Genomic DNA, 22263 nt, shown 5'->3' on the forward strand with positions numbered 1-22263 from the left:
GGAACATACTTATCTAACTACTCTGGTTAATGTAGTTTCAGAGCATATCTAGCAGCATTTATCGGCAAAACGCTTGTAGCAGTTTGTAACATATTTCCATTCTTTGGATGATGCTGACCATCTCTTGTGATCTTGCTCAGGGCCGTCATGTGTGGAAAATGAAGCTGTCTCAACCCGACCAAAGTGAATGCTGTTGGAATGAATTTCATTTACAAAACTATACGATTTATTAAAGGACTATTGGGACCCGTGGAAATTCCACAGTTGGATCCTTCATCTTTTGTATATTGCTGTCGTTCTTAATATTTCCATATGGACGCCTGGTGCAAACATATACCCCACGATATTATCGTACCACCTTTTTTCAAACTGAAATATACTTATTTAAATAATGCAATTTTGGATTATATTTGGTTATGAAGGTTTCTATCTTCAAAACCCTTGTAGAAGTTTGGGACATATTTCCATTCTATGGATATTCAGCTCATGAATGTTGGCAACCTTCACATGGTCCCTTTTATAAATACGCAATTCCACAAAGAAATAAAAAAAACAAACAGCACAAAACTGATGAAAAATCACTCCGTGCTGATTCATATGAGTTTGCTTTTAGGAGATTGCAGTAGGTAACGATGTTGACTGACTACTTGGAGGTTTTACATTTTTACTTATAGATGTTGGCAACCTTCCCTTCTGTAAGTAACTGATTCTTGATAGATATCAGGGAAACCAATGATAACAAAAGTAGCAGTGAGGTAAAGGTGGCTAAGTGATTAACGACATGGACTGGCAACTTAGGTGTATCAAGTTTGTTCCACAGAAACACTTTCACTTATGGATGTTGGCAACCTTCATGTGGTCCCTTCTGTAAGTACTGAATTTCTGAACTGAAACTTGTTTGGTCAAAATCGCCTGTTCCTTCTTTCATCGGATTTTTTCAATTATCTATACTTATCAAAGACATTCCGATACAAAATCTATCTAAGAACACTATCAGATACATGAAATACATTTGTGTGAAATTTCATAAAAAGCGGCTCAGCTGTTTTGGAGTCCTTAGGGAATAAACTCACTCACACAAAGTTCCTTTTATATAATAGTAGAGATTTGTTCCAATAAGCCATTTTGAAAATATTTCCGATCCAGACAAATTAATTTTCTGGAAGAAATTAAATTTAAGCATATTTTTTATTCTTTACAACATGCTGTAACGATTCACAAGAATAGCTGGCTAGTCAGAATCAAATATTAATTTTGTAGGAAGAAAGACGACAAGGAAACATATTGACTTTATATTATTAAAAGAAAGAAGAAACGATGTAATGAGCACTTGAGTGAATTACCTAGGACTTCTACCTGGTCATGGCTGACAGAATGAGAGCGTTTACTTCCGATTAAATAAGAAGTTTTGTTCAAAATTCCGTGCAGATTTCTGAGTTTGAGAGAAAAATGTTAACATTTGACAAAATACACCGGAAAAAGGTTAGAGGTTACATCGATTAAAAGATTGTGAAAATAACACCCAAGATGAGAAGTTAAAGACTTGGAGGAATTCTATGGAAAATAAAAATCCGAGAGCGAAAGTGACAAAGACTGAAGTGATGATCAATGGTTTTAGTGTTGGAAAGCTTTCAGAAAGTGGAAAGCACTCCTGCTCTTTTTTGTGGAAAGGGAGTGCAATTCAGTCTTTTATGGTACTAGTAAATATTAGATCCATGAGAAGGGCGGTGGAATTACATGCAGTTTAAGAAGTACAAGAAGAATAAGAAGTGTAAGAAAAGCAAGAAGTGTAAGAAGTGTAAGAAGTTTAACAAGTGCAAGAAGTTTAAGAAGTTTAAGGAGTTTAAGAATTGTAAGAAGTTTAAGAAGTGTAAGAAGTTTAAGAAGTGTTAGAAGTTTAAGAAGTGTTAGAAGTTTAAGAAGGGTAAGAAGTTTAAGGAGTTTAAGAAGTGTAAGAAGTTTAAGAAGAGAAAGAAGTTTAAGAAGTGTAAGAAGTTTAAGAATTGTAAGAAGTGTAAGAAGTTTAAAAAGTGTAAGAACTTTAAGAAGTTTAAGGAGTTTAAGAATTGTAAGAAGTTTAAGAAGTGTAAGAAGTTTAAGGAGTTTAAGAAGTTTAAGAAGTATAAGTTTAAGAAGTGTTAGAAGTTTAAGAAATGTAAGAAGTTTAAGAAGTGTAAGAAGTTTAAGAAGTGTAAGAACTTTAAGAAGTTTAAGGAGTTTAAGAATTGTAACAAGTTTAAGAAGTGTTAGAAGTTTAAGAAGTGTAAGAAGTTTAAGAAGTGTAAGGAGTTTAAGAAGTGTAAGAAGTTTAAGAAGTGTTAGAAGTTTAAGAAATGTAAGAAGTTTAAGGAGTTTAAGAAGTGTAAGAAGTTTAAGAAGTGTAAGGAGTTTAACAAGTGTAAGAAGTTTAAGAAGAGAAAGAAGTTTAAGAAGAGAAAGAAGTTTAAGAAGAGAAAGAAGTTTAAGAAGAGAAAGAAGTTTAAAAAGTGTAAGAAGTTTAAGAAGTGTAAGAAGTTTAAGAAGTTTAAGGAGTTTAAGAATTGTAAGAAGTTTAAGAAGTGTTAGAAGTTTAAGAAGTGTAAGAAGTTTAAGAAGTGTAAGGAGTTTAAGAAGTGTAAGAAGTTTAAGAAGTGTTAGAAGTTTAAGAAGTGTAAGAAGTTTAAGAAGTTTAAGGAGTTTAAGAAGTGTAAGAAGTTTAAGAAGTGTAAGGAGTTTAACAAGTGTAAGAAGTTTAAGAAGAGAAAGAAGTTTAAGAAGAGAAAGAAGTTTAAGAAGAGAAAGAAGTTTAAGAAGAGAAAGAAGTTTAAGAAGAGAAAGAAGTTTAAAAAGTGTAAGAAGAGCAAGAATTGTAAGGCTGGTCCCCCCTTACTTAAGGTTCATGAGAAGAGCGGTGGAATAACATGAAGGTTGAGAGAGGATAACCCATTTGTGTGCAAGAAATTTAAAATAATGGAAGTTCAATCGACAATGATACTCAGAATACAATTATGAATTACTTAGGACTTACACCAGGTCATTGTTGAGAGAATGAGAACATGCTTTTTAAATAACGGATTCTGTTTGAAATTCCCTGTAGATTCTGAAGTTTAACAGAAAGATTCTTGAGTTTCGACAAACTACATTTGAAGGTTGGAGATTATATTGACTTAAACATTGTGAAAATTACACCCAAGATGAGAACAATAGTTCGAAGAATACAAACAATACGAATATCTAGTGGGGTCTATTGTTAAAACACTTGTAGCAGTTTGTGACATATTTTCATTTTATTAACATCCGGTGTAAACATAGACCTCACAATATGATTGTACCATCTATAGACAGAACAGGTTCTACACTTTGATCCTAGCTAGAAGGCCAAGAAAGTGCATTTGATAGAGTTTAAAATAGACTTTGTAGCTTGGTGGGGGATGCTCTTCCCTGCAACCTCTTTCTCACAGAAAAGATGTTGCAAGCCTGTCTTTATTTTAACGTTATTTCCATGGCAAGTGCTCGTCTGAGCTCCAATCTTTGGTCCCTCCCTCGCCAATCTTTCACGAAGAACACCTGTCTAGCTGAAACCACTGTCAATAATTTTCCCCACTATTTATCTGTACCTAAATCAAAACGTAGATTCGATGAACAAAGCTTCTTTCTAAGAACTGAACGCCTATGGAACTCTCTTCCATTTGCCTGCTTCCCAGCTGACTACAACTTGATTGTCTTCAAGTCCAACATAAACAAATTCTTGATAAACCGCCCCCTTACATAATCCAATTTACCAAGTGTCCATTTGCTAACGATTGGCCTTTTGGTCAAGATCAAAGTGTATTATCTGTTCTTCAAATGCTGCACTTCCATTTCTTGTTCTCTTTCGGTGGAGGATCAGTCCTTCACGACTGAGACAATTTTTTATTTTTGTACCTTTTCTCCACGTTAAAAAACGACCCTGGTGTCTAACTCTGTCCTGTGGGGAGGCATAGTAAATAGGTACAATATTATCCCATTGACTACTGTACACTCTTTAACACTTATCCTCCAGTGGCCTCCAAATGCAACTGGTAAGTGGCTTAAGTGGTGACTCCTATGTAAAAAAAAAAAAAAAGAAGTTTCTACTTGTTAAGTTAAATGCTATGGAAAGTAAAAAGACAAAAATGATGACCAGTGAGTCATGACTTATCGAGACCAAAAGCCATTCAAATATGAGGGTTAGACAGAACAGATTCTACACTTTTATACTAGCTAGAAGGTTAAGAAAGTGTATTTCAGTTATAGTTTTATGCTCAACACAACAGATATAATATTAAAAAAATTTTTTTTTTGCATTGCGCTAACATATTTTAAAATAAAGTGTAAAAGGTGATAACGTATGCACAAACATAAAATTACCTTAAAATATTTGTCCTTATTAAACCTCAACACTAATCCAAAATTTGATGTGGTCTTGTAATAACTGATGTTTAAACATCGACGTACAAAATCGAAATGTATAAACGCATTTATGCATTTGTACGCATAAATTATCCTGAATAAAAACGAATAATTATATTTTGGACTAATCAGAAAACTTTCTGAATTTATTTGAAATGGTCTTTCTGGGAGGCATCTAAATCGTTTAAAAAGCCAAATTTTTCTCCAATAAATCAGTGAAACCCAATTGACTTGAGCCTATAGATCAGTGTTGCTGGGTGCCCCACTGTGGGTGCTTCCCTCTGTAGCATCTCTCCACTCACATACACACAAACATTAGCGAACACACAACTAATTGACTCATTATCATCTGGCAATCTGTATAAACTTTATTCATTGAAATACTTCCTATGTTTCTCACTAAATTATCTTACTAATAGGAAATCAAATGAACATTCCATCTTATAAACAACTTTCAATAAATTATAATTTGTTTAAATGAGCAGAGAAGTTTGGAATACGATTTTTTTTACCCTTGAAACTCACGGCTCTTAATTAATCAATTCAGACTTTTTCCTATTGCTGTATACTTTCCATCTATAATATAAATCTCACCTGTCTGTTTAAATGTATGTATGTATGTATGTATGTATGTATGTATGTTTGCCTAAAAGTTTTGTCACAGGCGACGGATTTTCACAAGATCAGTATCATTTTGAAGCTTGATGTCTCGTACGAAAAATATCGAAAGTTGGTCAAAAACATTAATTCCTTCACCCTCAACTGGACACTTTTCTACAAGGAGAGTTCGATTTTTTGCGAGCCATTTTTGCAAGTCATTTTATCGTTCCAAACTTCCAGTCGTGTCATGGAGTAGATGTAAGACGTCGGATTTTCTTCCACTTTCTTTTTCGCCTTTGCTACTGCCTACTACCACTTTCTTGGGTTTTTTTTTTTTTTTTTTTTTTTTTTGTTCAACACACACCTCCAAACACTCGGGCAATGTCAGGCACCCAGGCTAGTTTCAAATATATAAAAAATATCTCTTTTGTGGATATATGCTTTCTTAACCCCTTTTTTTGTTTTCTTTAACATATAACAGGTCTCTCGGTTTTTTTGTTTTTTTTACATTTGATTATAAAACCTGCAAACCTTTTTCACTAAAAATATTTCTCTGAATCAGGCCCATCCCAAAAATACTCCTCTCATTACAAAGCACCTTAAAGTCAAACCCCAAAACTGGTGTAGGACATATCCCTAGTCCAACATGGACATTTAGCTTATTTATGTAAAATCAAAGGCTTACCCATGGTGGCCGTGTATCTTTATTACAAGCAGTGTTTCCGATAAGCTCTTCCGGTTGCTGATAGATACCGCTAGTCAAGTGCAGGTCCTGCGGATCATTTGATGGGTCCACAATTTCAATCGGGACTGACAAAGGTGGCTTGTTTTCATAATTGTTCGTAAATAAATTTATAATTGTCGCTTCATCGATGTTGTTTTCCCCTCCAAGACTTGAAACCCATTCACTGAATTCTTTGGTCACTTTCCTCACGTGGTCATCCTGTCCAAAATAAAGAAAGATCCATTAAATTTTAGTTCACTCGTGATATATCCAAGAGTCTAATAAAAAGAAAAGTTAATTTCTATATTAATAAAAATAAAATTATGAAGCAGTTTTTCACTCTTCTTTTTTTTCATTTTCTTATTTTCTTCTAGTTGCGGATCGGGCATCCTATAAAATACATTCACTCACTATCTCATACATTCCAACCGAGAGATCTTTTTAAAGATTCTACCCATCCCTTTAAGTGTAATTGATTGTATTTCTCTTGCAATTGGTTCACTTGGTATATTTCCCAGTTAATTTTTAAAAATTCTTTTTTCATAAGTGCAATTGCTCCTATGATTACTGGAATGATGGAAATCTTCCTAAGATTCCAGTTTCTTTTCATGTCGTATATAAGACCTTAGTATTTTGTTATCTTTTCCTTATCAGCTTTGTTTAACTCAGTGTCATTAGGGACACTAACTTTTACTAAGATGTGTGTGTGTGTGTGTGTGTGTGTGTGTGTGTGTGTGTGTGTGTGTGTGTGTGTGGGTCTTTCTTGTGTCAATGCTTTATTTACAACCAGCCGGACCCATGTTCCGGCATTACTCGGGTGGAATATAAAATAATGATTTAACTAAAAAAAAAAAAAAGAAATTTCATTTCTTATTATAATAGTTAATGTTTTAGAATACATTTTTTTTGCCCCCCCCCTCTACAAACTAAAAATAAAACTTACTTTAGAGTAAAAAAACAGTTTAAGTCATATTGTATAAATTGTTTGGTCAAATTTGTTATCATCACTTGTACTTAGCCAAACACGGGTATTTTCGGTCATGCTCATTTTTTTTTTTGTGTGTGTGTGTGTGTGTGTGAAGTGGTTGTTATTTTCATAATTTATCTCCTCATCACCCATCTGTCAAAAAAAATAAAAAATTTAAAAAAAGTAAATCCCCTAATTTCTATTTAAAAAAAAAAAAAATAATAACTTGGATGAGTAAAAAAATTAAAGTTCCCCCACTCCAATTTTATCATCCCCAAATTGAGAAACCATTCCATTATATATGTCGACAGGAAGTGGGTGATCATTACTCGTTAAATTTGATTAAAACAAAAATGATACTACATGTGAGAATGAGAAATATTCCAATTTTTTTGTTTTTTTTTAAATACCTTTTTTCTGAGATTTGTCTCCAATATCATATTTGACAGTAATCCTTTCTCTTTGGACAAAGTATTAGATTGGTGCAAAAATAATGTCGTTTTTTGACTTGAACTTGGGCGTAAAAAAACGAGATTATTTTTGCACCAGCCTAATACCAAAGTAGAATGTTGCCAATCGATCACTGAAGACTTATACTAACAGCAAATAAAACGTGTGTGACAGAAGAAACTGGTAAATCACAAAGATGTGCTTTCCTTCCATGACAACACCAGGTTACATGTCTCACAAGCAGTTATTAGTACTGTACAGCAACTTGGGTCGGAGACTTTGTGCTATCCTCCTTATTCCGCTGACCTTACACCATCAGATTACCAAGTTTCCACTTCCTAGATAGTCATCTGTGTAGGAAATCCTTCGCCAAGGAAGCAGACTTGTGCGAACACTCGCAGACTTCTTTGCTTTCAGCCCCTTGAATTCTACCTTCTATGTTTGTGAAATTTAAATAATAAGTATTTTCTGACATTAAATGAAAATTTCAGTTTATTTGGAATTTGATACTTGCGATAAATAAATAAATAAATAAATAAATAGAACTCAGTTTCAGTAACAGACATCAAGTACAGACTCTCGATTAAAGCAAATTTCTATTTTGAAAAATATCTCTATCTGTGCCTCTGTTAGTATACAAAAGTCACTTTGTGTGTGTATATCTGTGTGCATATGTGTGTATGTGTGTATGTGTGTGTGTGTGTATGTGTGTGTGTGTGAGTTCCTTCCTCATAGGTTCCAAAACGGCTGAGTCTATCTTTTGCAAATTTCACACAAAGGTAATTTATATGTTTGGCAGTGTTCTTAGATATGTTTTGTACAGAATTTCTTCCGATAAGTATAGAAAATCGAAAAAAATCCGATCTTAAAAATAATCTTTCTCTTATAGATAAAATAGAAGAATTTTTACAGGGGAACCTGTCTGTCAGTGTAACGCAAAATATTCCCCTGTAAAAAAATTCTGCTTCTTTTTATCTATAAGAGAAGAAAAACTATGTTTAAGATCATCAGCTGACATGCTATTGTAAACAAACACAGACAGAATTTGATAAACGACATTACCATTATTATCATTTTTTAAATTTTTAGCCGAATTAGTTCACCGGGAAAATTATTTCTTGTAATATATAATAATCAATCAAGGATTGATTCTATAATAACACATACGCAATTTGCATAAATTAAAATATCATTTTAAGCGTATTGTACGACCAGGCAACGCTGGGTGGCCAGCTAGTAAATTTATATTTGGATGTTATGTAAAATCTATTTTTGGTACTTGTACAGTTTAATCAAGGCATTAAAAAGATGAAAATATCGAAAAAAAAGTTATATTGTACGTATCCGTTATGGAACGAAGCACTCCCCCAAAAAAATTTCACTTAATTTCATCAAGTAGTTTCTTTTTTACAGTGAAAAAAACAATTTGTTATAATACCAAGCAAAAGGTTCGATTTTTAGGAAGAAAAGCTAGTATCAAAGATGGGGAGGGAGTGTCGGCGCTTTAAGTTGAGTTATCTCCCCGTGGCGTGTTCAAAAAATTCCAAGATGGCTGACTTCAACGTGCTCTCATAAAAACGTGTTTCTCTGCTGTAAAAAAAAACAAAACTACTTGATCAAATTAAGTGAAATTTTTTTTCCAGGGATCTTCAGTCCAAAACGAATATGTACAATATAACCTTTTTTCGATATTTTCATTTTTTAATGTCTTGATTAAACTGTACAAGTAAACTATTTTTACCCAGGAAAATTCTACCTCTTCCAGAAATGTCTTTTATTGCATGGTCAAAAATGGTTGCATACCAGGGAATATATCCTGGCATCTAATAATTGGTTTACGGATGTGATTATAATAATAGCCGAGTTACTCTTATATTCTGCCAGAACCAAAAACATTTTATAAAAATTTTATAAAAATTTGTACCCAACAACCAGATGGCTGCATATTGTGAAAGAATGACCGGTGGTCTAAACTGACCACCCTGCTCAAATCAGAGAAAGTCTATTTTTTTTTTTCTAATCAGACAGAGAAAATGGAATTATTTTTTTTAAAAAAGTAAACAAACAAATCTTGTATTTTTCAACCAATATTAATCGAAACCTTTTTACTTACTTTCTTTTTTTTTTTTTGGTTTCAAATCAGAGAAAGTCCTTTTTTTTGTTTTGTTAATCAAACGGAGAAAATGGAAGTAATTTTTTTTTTAAATTAAAAAAAAATCTTGTATTTTTCAACCAATATTAATTGTTGACTGCTGCTGCTACTCCCACCGGTTTAATGCCTCTCACCACCACTTTGTCTAATGCTGCTAATGCTACTTCCACCAATTTAACTCCTATCGCCACTACTATTTTTGTCTCTGCTGCTACTCCCACCGATTTAACTATCACCACTACTACTTTGCATTTCTTTGCATTTATTTTGCATTTCCATACACCAAACATGGATATAAATATCACTAAAATATCTGCTGGGTCATAAGCTTCATTTTGGTACCTAAATTGCCTGGGTGGGTTGCCTGTAGGCTGACTTAAACCGCGTCACACACACACTCACAGACAGACAGTACAGAAATTTATAATAGGATATCACATTTAGCAGTGATCCTTTCTCTTTGAACAAAATACCAAAGTGGAATGTTGCCCAACTGAAGTGAAAGGGATTTGTGCACTTTTGCTTAAGCTTTTGCACTAGGTGACGCTAACATGTTTTTTTTTTATTGTTAACTTTTTTTGGCTCTGTTTATTAACAATGACTTATGAAAAAAAGCCTTTGCCGGACATACACAAAAAATGCTCACAAACACACACAGTAACACACATTTTGCCTTGTATATATATAGATGTGGAGTCATTCTGATTAAAACATGATAAAAAATGGTTTTAATTTTACAATAGAAAAAGCAATTTATGTATGTTTATTTTTTGCTATTTATCTCCATTTCTATATTAATAGGTGTTAAAATGTTTTTGATGGATGTGGAGAGTATGACTCCCAGTATTTGGACAATCTTATTTATAAGTACGTGTTAGGACAATCAACCAATGAGAAGCTTCTGACCTCATTATAAAAATATCAAATTTTGAATTCCAGTCAGTTTGCTAGCAGTCTACGTCTTCATTGCAACCTCTTTCCCACAGAAGGGACGTCGCGGGCCTGTCTTTGTTCTATCGTTACTTCCACGGCAAGTGCTCGTCTCTGAGTTCTAGTCTCTGTCCCCCTCCTTACCAATCTTTCTCGAAAAAGACCCGTCTGGCTGAAACCACTGTCGATAGCTTTCCCTACTTTTTAACTGTGCCTAAATCAAAACGTAGATTCCATGAACAATGCTTCTTTCTTAGAACTGCACACTTATGGAACTCTCTTCCGTTTGCTTGCTTCCCAGCTGACTACATCTTGGTTGTCTTCAAGTCCAACACAAACAAATTCTTGATGAACTGCCCCCCCTTAAGTAATCCAATCTACCAAATTTCCATTAATAATGACTACTATGATATTGTACAATTGATTAGTGTACATTCAATAACCCTTATCCTCGAGTGGCCTCAGGGCCTTGATAAGTGATGACTTTTATGTAAAAAACACTGCTGATCGGGACTACTGCCGACTGGATTTACTGTAGCCATCTTTGTTCTACAGAATGGCTCAACACTCGAGATCGTAACTGCATTGATTCTTCGACAACTGGATGTACTACTGCTATCTTTGTTTTACAGAATGGCTCAACACTTAACAATAGGGAAATGATACTTCACTTTAAAATGAAAAATATTCCAATTTTTTTTTTTTTTTGTTAATACCTTTTTCTGATATTTTTTGAGCTGTTTTTGTAATCAAAAAAGAGTAGGATTTGAAGTTTTGGAGGGCTTAATCTATGTTGGGAAATAAGTAAATATAAGATTTTTATGTATTAATGTCATGAGTTTCTGTGTCTTTAAACGGTTGATTTGGTTAATTTTATTAATTGTGCTTTGGGAAGCAAAAAACACCAACGTTTATTTCTTTGTATTAATGAAATACTTAATTACTTTCAGCGCTTAGTTTATTATTTGCTCCTTTTTGTTGCTCCTTTGTTATTTCTGTCCTTTTTTTTTAACTATTTGTTGTTGCCTAAATTATTAATGTCAAATATTTGAAAAAAAGAAAAAGAAAAAAGGAACCCTCATACTACAATGGTTGTGACAGTACAATAATGTTTATAAACCTCATTTCACTATTTTCATTGGGGAATTGAAACAAAATACTGATTTGTCCAGCTTACAAAAAAAAAAAAAATCATATTTTGGCAACACCCAGTATACACAGAGATTATTCAGATTTTTTGTAAATTAAAAAAACAAAACAATATTAATAAAGTTTTATTTTTTTCCGTAACTGTATACTAAATTTTAGGTTTAGTTTGGTAAAAATAGGTTTAATTTTGGTTCAAATTATGTGGAAGCACAAACTGACATTTGAGTAAATATATAAAATATTTTTAAATTGTTCATTTTTGATATTTTATAATTGAATTAAGTTATATTTAATCAATCATTAATTGTTTGTAAAATTGTTGTTTGAAAAAAAAAGATGATTTTATTTGCTTTTTTTGTTTTTGTTTTTAATGTACAAAACAATATTAATAAAGTTGTCGATGCTTCTACACAATACGAACCAAACTGTTTTATTTTTTACCCTAACCATAAACTAAGTTTTAGCTTTAGTTTGGTAAACATGGGTTTAATTTGTGTTTGTATTGTGTAGAAGCACAAATTGATATTTATTTAAGTAAATATATAAAATATTTTGATATTTAAGTAACTATATAAAATATTTGTAAATTGTTCATCTATAATATGAAGGGCAAAAATCTGTTTACATGTATGTATGTATGTATGTATGTATGTATGCCTAAAACTTTCGATAGGGGCGATGGATTTTCACGAGATCGGTATCATTTTGAAGCTCGACCCTTCGGACGACAAATATCAAAAAATTGGCCAAAAACATAAGTTCCTTCACCCTCAACTGGGAGGGGTTGCTGTTTTCGCCGATATTTTCGAAATTCATTCCCTCTTTCGATCGTCTAGCCTTAATTTAAACCTACGTCACTTCCAGTTTGATGATGGGCGCGACAGCAAACACATCAGGCTTTATTTTTCACATTCTTTGCCTCCTTCGCAGTAGGGGTTGGAGCCTGCTGCCTACTACCACTTTTTTTTTTGGGGGGGGGGCGGAGGGCTCAATACACATCTCCAAACACCCGGGCAATGCCGGGCACCCAGGTTAGTTTTTGATATTTCTTAAATGATCATTACAAAATAAATTACGTAAAAGTTATATTTAATTAAGGATATTGTTTGTAAAATTGTTACTTGAAAAAAGATGATTTTTTTTTTGCTTTTGTTTGATTTTGATGTATGGCACTTTTTCGGATCTGTCTTTAATTTTGACAATGAGGCTAAAATTGGCACCAATTGTAGCAGACGTTAAAGGGACACTTAGAAGGGTCTGAAAAAAACCCACCAATTCCAGCTAAAAGAGATGGCAATGATAATGATGACTCATAAAGGAATGGACAGCCCCCGCAAGAAAGGTTGACTTCCCCACCTCACACTGCATAATGATCAAGAAAATAAAATTTCAAACTCTCCCAACAAGAAAAAAAAAAAACTTCTTTGGACAAAAATAAAAAAAATTAATAGGACTAAAATTCCAATAAGATTACTTGCAACAGAGAATGGAGGTTAAAAAAATATACTCATAATTTTAGAACTGCTAATTCCCATGTGGGTTTTAAAATACGAGACCAAACCAGAATATAAGAACCCTCTCTTGAATCCACAACAGTCTTGTAAGATCCACTCGAAAGATAAGAAAGGATGAACGTAACTATCTCTTTGCTTAAGGGAGCTGCTAAAGACTGCAAAACCATACAAAATTGTGAAACATTTCTTGAACAAACCATTGGCGAGTTAAGCTATAAATACCGACTGGTAGGGCCACCCAGGGACAGACGTCGAAAGGTATACCACAAGCCTCACATTAAGGAATACCAGCTTCGGCCACAAACATCCGTTCAGTGAGGCGACTTAGTAGTAGTAGTAGTAAAAAAAGTAGAAAAGACCACCCAGCTACTTCAAACGAATATTTCCCTTTAATGGGACATATCAGTTTTAATGGGACATATCAGTTTCTCATATCAATTATTGAACATGTCAATTTTTGTATAAAACATTGCAAAAGCTTAAATCAACTTTTTTGATCAAGTTGGAAAATCAGCCAATATTTTGTGAAGAACTTTATAGAAGACACAGAATGATTGAAGCAAACTACACAATTTCTTGATTCAAAAATATTTGTCTTCGTACTTGCAGGTCTGGTTTTCGATCTTTTCGCTTCTTGTCCTTTTTTTCCTGCGTCTTTGCCAACCAACGATAAGGATTTCGAATTACTGTTCCATCCCTTTTGAATATAAACAAGAAAATATATATATATATACACAAATTATTTATTTAAAAAATATATATTACATATTCTAGACAGTTACCATGGTTTCATTTACATGGATAGGCTGTTACTGTTTAGAAAAGGTTATGACAATCCATCTCAAATCCTCAACATGTCACAGAATGAAGATAGTTCAAAAATAGGAATTCATTGGTCACTGATTTTATCATTCAGGGCGTATAGGTGTGGTAGTTTTTTTTTTTTGTTTTTTTTTTTACACAGGCATCACCATATTATCAAGGCCAAGAGGCCACTCAAGGATAAGGGTTAAAGAGCGTACAGTAGAAATTGGACAATATAGTAATCATTAGTAATGAAAATTCGGTAAATTTGATAACTTATATGGAACGGCTCATCAAGAACTTATTTACGTTAGACTTGAACACAACCATATTGTAGTCAGCTGGAAAGCAGGAAAACGGAAGACAATTCCACAGGCGTGCAGTTCTAAGAAAGAAGCTTTGTTCATGGAATCTACGTTTAGGTTTAGGCACAGATAAAGAGTGGGGGGAATTATTGATAGTGTTTTCAGCTAGACGAGTGTTTCTTGTGAAAGTTAGGCGAGGGGGGACCATAGACTGAAGCTCAGTCGAACACTTTCCATGAAAATAACGATACATCAGAGATAAACTCGCAACATCTCTTTTGTGAGATAGAGGTTGCAGGGAAGAGAAAAAGACATCTCCTACGAGGCTACGAAGTCTATTTTGAACTCTATCAAGGCAGGACAAGTCCTTTCTAGCAGCTCCTGCCCAGATGTGGCAACAGTATTCCATCCTTGGACGTACCTGGCTCTTATATAGATAGAGAATTGCATCAGCAGTGAGATATCTACTGGATCGATAGAAAGATCCCACCATTTTTCCAGTGGCCTTGGCAACAGATTTGATGTACATGTTCCATTTAAGATCAGGAGTAATTGTCAAGCCCAGAAGCTTGTCAAAACTTGAGGCCTCCTGAAGACGAGAGCCATTCATTTCAATTGATGCCAGATGTGGATCAGAATGTTGATGTAAAGAGAGAAGCTTGGTTTTAGATGCATTAAAAGTAACCAGCCACTCCTTTCCCCATTGTACTACGTGCTCAAGATCAGAGGAGAGAGAATTGGAGAGAACTTGGTCGTTTACTGTCTTAGATGTGCTACCATAAATGGTAGTGTCGTCAGCATAAATGTCTACAAATGATGTAAGGATGTGATTTGGAAGATCATTAATGTAGATCAGGAAAAGAGTTGGGCCCAGGATGGACCCCTGAGGGATACCAGCATTAATACTGTGAGCTTCTGATTTTTGCCCCTCAACTACTACTCTTATGAACCTATCAGAAAGAAATGATTTAATAATTGAGAAGACATTTCCAGCTATACCATAGCTAGAGATCTTGTGAAATAAACCTTTATGCCATACCCTATCAAAGACCTTTGATATGTCAAGAGCAATTGCCCTAGAAAGGTTGCCTCCATCGAGAGATTTGCTAATCCTATGAGATATAACTGTAAGCACATCTGCTGTAGATCTAGCAGAATGGAAACCATATTGAGTGTCACTAAGAAGGTTATTTTTGTTGAGATGGTTGATTACTTCTGTATTTAACACAGATTCCAGCAACTTACTCATGACGCACAGGAGATTATTGGCCTGTACTGAGAGGGGGATGAGCAATCACCTGAATTCTTAAATACAGGGCATACTGATGAAATTTTCCAGGGAGATGGGAAACTATTCTCCTCAAGACAACGTTTAAACAGTTTTGTAAGTATGGGTGCTAGTTCAGGTTGAAGTTTTTTGAGTACTATAATTAGAATACCATCAGGGCAAGTTGCTTTACTGGAATCAAGGTTTTTGATTAGCTTGGCAACATCACGTACAGATATACGTATATCACATAGCGTGTTTTCTGATACAGGAGGAAATATTGGGGGTTGGCGGCCTTGGTCGCAAAGGGTAGAATTAGCTGCAAAGTTCTTGACAAAGAGTTTGGCTTTGTCTGATGCTGATGAGATTACCTTAGGTCCATTGATGATAGTTGGGATAGAGCACACGCTTCTGTTCAGGATCCTGTTTGCTATTTGCCAAAACTGGTGGGAACCAAGCTGCTGCTCAGCTACTTTGGACTTAACAGATTGAGCATACAACTCTCTTGCGTTCTTTATTACTTTCTTACAATGGCTGCTGGCAGTCCTGAAAGCGGCTTTAGTTTCCATACATCTATTACGTTGGAAACAGTGGAAAAAGTGATTTCTGTGTGCAATGGCAGCAGCACATTCTGGAGAGAACCATGGCTGGCTGTTAGGTTTTTGCTGGAACTTTTTCGAGGGTATGAAATGGTCTATACCTACAATTAACCATTCCGTCAGGTCTGATACTATAGAGGACACATCCTTTTTAAACATGGAACGCAGCGGTAGATCCGATATAAATGTACGGAAGCTATCCCAGTCAGCCTTAGTGTATCGATATACTGTACGATGGAGAGGTACGTCTGGGGACTTATTACATTTCACTTTTATCTTAATTGATACAACAGAGTGGTCGGAAGATCCAAGAGGAGACAGAACAGAAACTGAACATAGTTCAGGGCAAGTTGTGAGAAAAAGGTCTAGTAGGCTCGCATACTGGCCGTCATTGTCGGGCACACGGGTGGGTTCATGAACAATCTGAGTGAGGTCATAGGCAATGGAGAAATCATGACAGAACCTTCCCTCATCATCGGTCTTGTTTGAGTGGGTCAACCATTCAATGTTGTGAACATTGAAGTCTCCACATACGTGAATGTTAGCTGAAGGATAAGCAGATAGGACTTGGTCAATTTTCTCAGATATGCTTTGAAAGATAGTAACTCCGCTGTTGTGGGGGCGATAGAGAGTAAATATAAATGCAGTAGTGTGAGCTAATGCAACCCGGAAGCACATATAGGGTAAGTTAGGATCTTCCCTGGAGATGTCCCTACCACATGGAAAGCCATCTTTAATATAGGCAGATATTCCATGCCCATGGCGATCTTGGGGGTCAGATTTAGAAGTTAAGTTAGAGTATCCTTTAATTGCGAACTCTTCTAGGGAAATAGCCAGTCCAATGCCAGTTTCGCTGAAAAACAAAAGGTCTGGTTTAGTCTCCTGTAATTGGGTTTCAACCTCTGGAAGGTTAGAACGTAGACCACCTGATGTTGGAGAAGGAAACATGGTAGTAGGGGTTTACGTTGGAAGTTGGAGAACCGGGTTTAATCGTGTTTTTTTTCTTGAAACTTGTCATGATGAAATTTTGGAATTTGTGGACTAGGTCGTCAGATTTACTTAGAGCAGGACAGAGAAGAGAAACTAAGAAAGAAAAAGAAACGAAGAATTTTTTTTTTTTTTGTAGCTCATGATAAGGTAAAACCGTAACAATTACCCACTAATATGGCATCGAGAGGCCCCACTAGAAGCTACTGTCATGCTGTACTAGCTGTCTGTATTTTACAAAAAACGTATTAGGTCTTTATTCTTACTGAGGATCTGTGATAGCTTCCATTCCGTATTCAAGGTCGGATTCTTTTTAACTTTACCATAGCCATCAGATTCTATTAAATTATGGTTCAATATTCAGGTTCAATCCTCAGTGTGGGCAACCGAAAAATACAGTTGCGAGTTAATTAGGACCTTTATCCAGTCATGGCTGATGGAACAAGAGCATGCTACCCCCATGAAGTAAATAAAGGGTTCCGCTCGAAATTCTGTCTAAATTCCTGAGTTTCACAGGTACATTCCTGAGTTCAAAAAGATACACCTGAAGAAGGTCGGAGGTTACATCGACTGAAACGTGAAAATCACACTCAAGATGAGAGTAGTCCAATGAATAATATGAATAACCAATCCTCATTTCAAAAATTTAGAAATGTCATATCTTCCTTTTGTCAGGTGTGTGTTCGGCGGATTTTATTATAAACTAGCAAGGCTACTTGGCATTACCAATGGTCATATAATAAAATATATATCACATCCTATTCTTAGCATCGCTGAGTAGATTTTCTTGTGTAAAATAGCATAATTTTAGATATTCTACATCCAGAGACACACAAGTAAAGACAATACCAACTTGGTGGTTCATTTTGTATCTTTTGACTTTTAGCTGGATGTACAAACACACAGACAACTGCTCTTTATATAATAGACTAGCAGGGGTACCTGGCGTTGCTCGGGGTCATATAAATTTAAATAGAAGTGAAATTATGTGTTATATGTTTATATTAAAATTTCTCCCCCCCTCTCTCTCTCTCTAGCCGTTTCTTTATGTTTTTCTTTTTTCCACTCCTCCTTTATCCGTAAAGTTTTCTGTATATTTTACTTAACCCATTCCTCTCTCTTGTTTTACAGTGCTGATACAAAATGTCATTCAGATACTGGAGCCACCTTTTTTTTAAATGTAATACTGTATTCTCATATTTATTGCTTATCGGCAACACCAAATAGAACAAAACAATGACATTGAGTTTGAGTCTATCACATCTTTGCTTTGTTCTGCCTTCTAAAAAACTTAAATTTCTTCTTATATACACATTAAAAATACTTCAAGCAAACTACAGGTGGAACATTAAAGTTGCCGCCTTAAAGAAAACAACACTACAGCTTTATTTTAAAAATTTATTGCAAAAATCAATTCAGGTAACTTGATTATGTAGCAGAGCTGACACCTATTCAATGTAGCCGCCCTCAGCCTCTATCATCGCCTCAATACAGGTTCAGAACTGGGAGCATGTCTTTTCCACAAGTACAAGCGGGAGCTCGGTGAATACTCGGCGGATGGCGGCGACCAGGCTAGCTTTAATATTGTGGGAGGTCATGTTAGTGATGTTCTCAACATATGACCAAATGAAATAGTCCAAGGAGTTCAGGTCAGAGGAGGGTACAAAATCATAGCACTCCTTGTAAAGACAAGCCTGAGTCTCTTTGGATCTGTGGGCCAGTGCCAAGTCCTACTGCCACACCCAGGGTCTGCCAGCGGCCAACCCTGATTGCACCAAGAGATCACCACACTCTTCAGCACATCCAGATAAACTTTGGTGCTGACTTTCAAGCCGACTTAAAAGATGTGAGGGTGCTGGCAATGGTCCTGTTGCCATAACTTGGATTGATAGAGAGCATGAGTTTTACAACGGCATATCTTCCATCTCACTTGTTGAACATTGTTGTTATCAGACATGATGGAAGGCTCTTATCGCTTTTGAGATTTGTACACAACTGGCCAACTAATAGATGGTCTGCAGCAAAAAAAAGAAAACGTGTTTTCATCAAATGGAAATGGAATCATGTTGTCTTTTCTAGGGTGGCAATTTTATCGTTCTCTGTACTTGAACCTATTAATTCTTATGTTTCATTACATTTAAATGCATATGAAAAAAAGTTCAATTTCTACAAAAACGCTTGACCTGTCGAATAACAAACAACAAAATTGAACTTACTTTGTGATTTGACCGACAGAATCAAATCTTGGAATTAAACGTTCTTCAGCATTGGAGTCCAATTCTTCATCTTTTTTTGCATCTGAATGCGTTTCTTTTTCCAAAGCTGACTGACTCTTTGCTGTCGGCGAATAGTCATTAAATGGTTCGGATTCAATCACAATTCTCGGAGGTTTGTTGATATCAGGCAGGTGTGATCTCTGTTCAGGTGTTGTCGACGCGTTGTTGGGGGAAAGATTCGGACTTGCTGAACAGAAGATTTCCGGATCAGTGATCTTTACAATGTCTAAGAACACCTGAAAGATATTTGCAATTGGAATCGGAACATTTGAACGAGAGATTATGATAGCAAAAACATAAGTCAATTGACAACAAAAAGATGGATCTTGCTTTGTGGCGTAGTCCCTAGGTCATTATAGAGTGTCTTTAAATAGACCCAATAATCAATATTCAATATGAATTGAGGTAAAAAAAATAACTTTAGCGAAGAAGAAAATGAACACACACACACACATTTATATATATATATATATATATATATATATATATATATATATATATATGAACAAATGATTAATAAAACATGTCAAAAGACATCTTGAAAAAGAGTCAAAGACACATTTAATTTTAAAAAACGAAGCACAAGATAAGTGGACAGTCCTCAATCCGCGGAGCCTCGAAGAAACACTCTCCCTCCCATCAGAGGGCAGGAATTAGCAAAATGAAGGATCGGACCTTGCATATAAAAGTATTTAATGAAACCACAAGTAAGTCAAAGATCTTACTTGGCTAAAAAAAGGGTGAGGTAAGGGGAACAGGAGGCAAAAGAAAAATAACAAAAAGACTTCACATGAATGGACAGTCCGGCGAAGGGTAAAAATCCAAAAATGGTAAAATCCAAAACGGTCGAATTTAAATATATATATATATATATATATATATATATATATATATATATATATATATATATATATTAAGTAATGTGATTTATAATTTAAAAGTTTTAAAATTTTTAAAATTTAAAAATCAAAATTTAATTAAATTAAAAATCAGTTTCATAAGAAGGAACAACAACAAAGTCAATTATCTGTACGATCGTTTCGGAAATCCGTGCTTTTTATTTGTGGTATACATGAAGTCACGTAGAATAATTATACATAGTTTTTTTTGGTAAGCACGGTCTCCTCATCAGCAAATTTAGGATTTCTATTGAATTGAAAAGACACCAAAAATAAACCTAGCATTAAAAGTAAGGCAGATGAATCTGAAAAATTGAAGTAAAAGGTTTGGATATAAAATTTATAAGAAAATTGGTATAGGTTAGAGATAGAAATGAGTAGAAAAAAAATATATATTTTTGAATTTACATAATAAATTTGATTTAAAAATATATAGATATATAATTACCTTTTGGTTTTTCTTTTTTTGAAATCAGGAACTGTATTTAAAGTAGTCATTTAGATGTTTGCTATAATTTATATATATATATATATATATATATATATATATATATATATATATATATATAAAATCCAATCTGTATTGGATCACTTTACCACACTGCTATTAAAGATATTCCCTTTGGATTTTGCCATGCAATTTGGATGTGAATTTTTATATCCTTTTCATTAACTTCCCTTACTCTATGGAATTTAAATACTTAAACAAGTTTTAATTGTGATTTGCCATGTCTCACTGACTAAAAAATAAGTATTAATTAATAATTAGAATAAAAAATTAGTATTAATTAATAATTAGAATTAAAAAATTAGTATTAATTAATAATTAGAATTAAAAAATTAGTATTAATTAATAATTAGAATTAAAAAATTAGTATTATTTAATAATTAGAATAAAAAATTAGTATTAATTAACAATTAGAATAAAAAATTAGTATTAATTAATAATTAGAGTTAAAAAAATTGTAATTGAGAATTTAGAATTAAACATCCGACCTTCATGTGTATCTTGTCGAACTCGGGAATGTTTATGTCAAACTCAGGAATTTGGACTGAATGTTGAACGGAACCGTTTATTTACTTCACGAGGGTAGCATGCTCTTGTTCCATCAGCCATAACTGGATAGAGGTCCTAAGTAATTCGCAATTGTATTTTTCGGTCACCCACACTGATAATTGAACCTTCAATTCTCAAGAGAATATCACTTTTACAATTGATTTACAATTGATTTCTCCGAATACTCTAACCACTGCGAAACCATGGGTCCTTGCATCAGAAAATTCTCCATATTACATGGACACATTGATCACTCAAAAAATATTTATCTGATCAAGCTGAAATTTTGTATTGGTGATTTTTGTTATCAAAGAACATCAGATCCAGATATACAAAAATATGTTACAGAAGTACACGTCATGATACTGGGGCCGTAACTGCCACAAATCGCTATCAGTATTTAATTCTTTCCCATCGCAGGAAACTGTAACACAAGGCCAGAAGGTGAGAAAGGTAAAGCGAGTGCTTCTAAAGGAGGAGTACTCTGGCCTTTTAAAAATTGCTTGGGGCGCCTCAGGCAGTAAGCAATAAACCTACTCCATGGAATAGATTGGAGGCAAGGCCCTGGAGGATAGACCTCCTAAGACTTACCAGAACAAATTCCTCAGTCCGTTAGAGAATAGGCCACCGAAATAGCCTAGTTTCTACTGAACTGATTGTTGAGGCCAGAACTCTGACTGGCAAGCGATTGCAAGCACAACTCAAATTAATGGTGTGAATCGCTACCCATATATATATATAACTATTTCGTATTATTCTTCTATCATTTCTCTCCATGCAACGTGTCTTCAACCCTCATAGATCCTCAGTTGCATGTATATCAGAGTCAGATGAGATAATGATGTTAGTTTCTGTATTTCTTTTTGCAAGGATGCATTGTCATTTTCTCATATACTGTGCCTGGTATTCGCAATTCGTCACTCATAAAGTATTAACCAGGCTCAACATGGCTCAACTTCAGTGAGTATGGTATACGTAAGGGTATATCACAGACTGGCACAAACTCTCTCCTCTAAATCCGTGGGCTTTGTGCCTTTCTTATAGTCTCTCTATCTCTCTATTTCACTTTTCCTTGGAAATTACTAGTCCAATCTGGCTGAAATTTTAATATGGGCCTTTCTTATGGTAAGGTACATTATGGTAAGTATTATGGTATCTGCTTGATATACAGTT

General features: G+C 34.5%; 1 protein-coding gene across 1 annotated transcript in view; it reads right to left on the reverse strand.

Annotated features, from left to right (window-relative positions):
• The window catches only part of LOC145259111 (uncharacterized), a 46656-nt gene that overhangs the window by 8568 nt on the left and 15825 nt on the right, over positions 1-22263 (reverse strand). Inside the window, exons 4-6 of the mRNA XM_080116777.1 lie at positions 19075-19370; positions 13500-13593; positions 5696-5953 (exon numbers count right to left, since the gene is read on the reverse strand). Of these exons, the coding sequence (XP_079972903.1) occupies positions 5696-5953; positions 13500-13593; positions 19075-19370 (648 nt within the window). The remainder of the gene's footprint in view (positions 1-5695; positions 5954-13499; positions 13594-19074; positions 19371-22263) is intronic.

Source organism: Euprymna scolopes, chromosome 34 (genome assembly GCF_053919585.1).
Source record: "Euprymna scolopes isolate OS-2025 chromosome 34, ASM5391958v1, whole genome shotgun sequence".
Classification (NCBI taxonomy): domain Eukaryota; kingdom Metazoa; phylum Mollusca; class Cephalopoda; order Sepiida; family Sepiolidae; genus Euprymna; species Euprymna scolopes.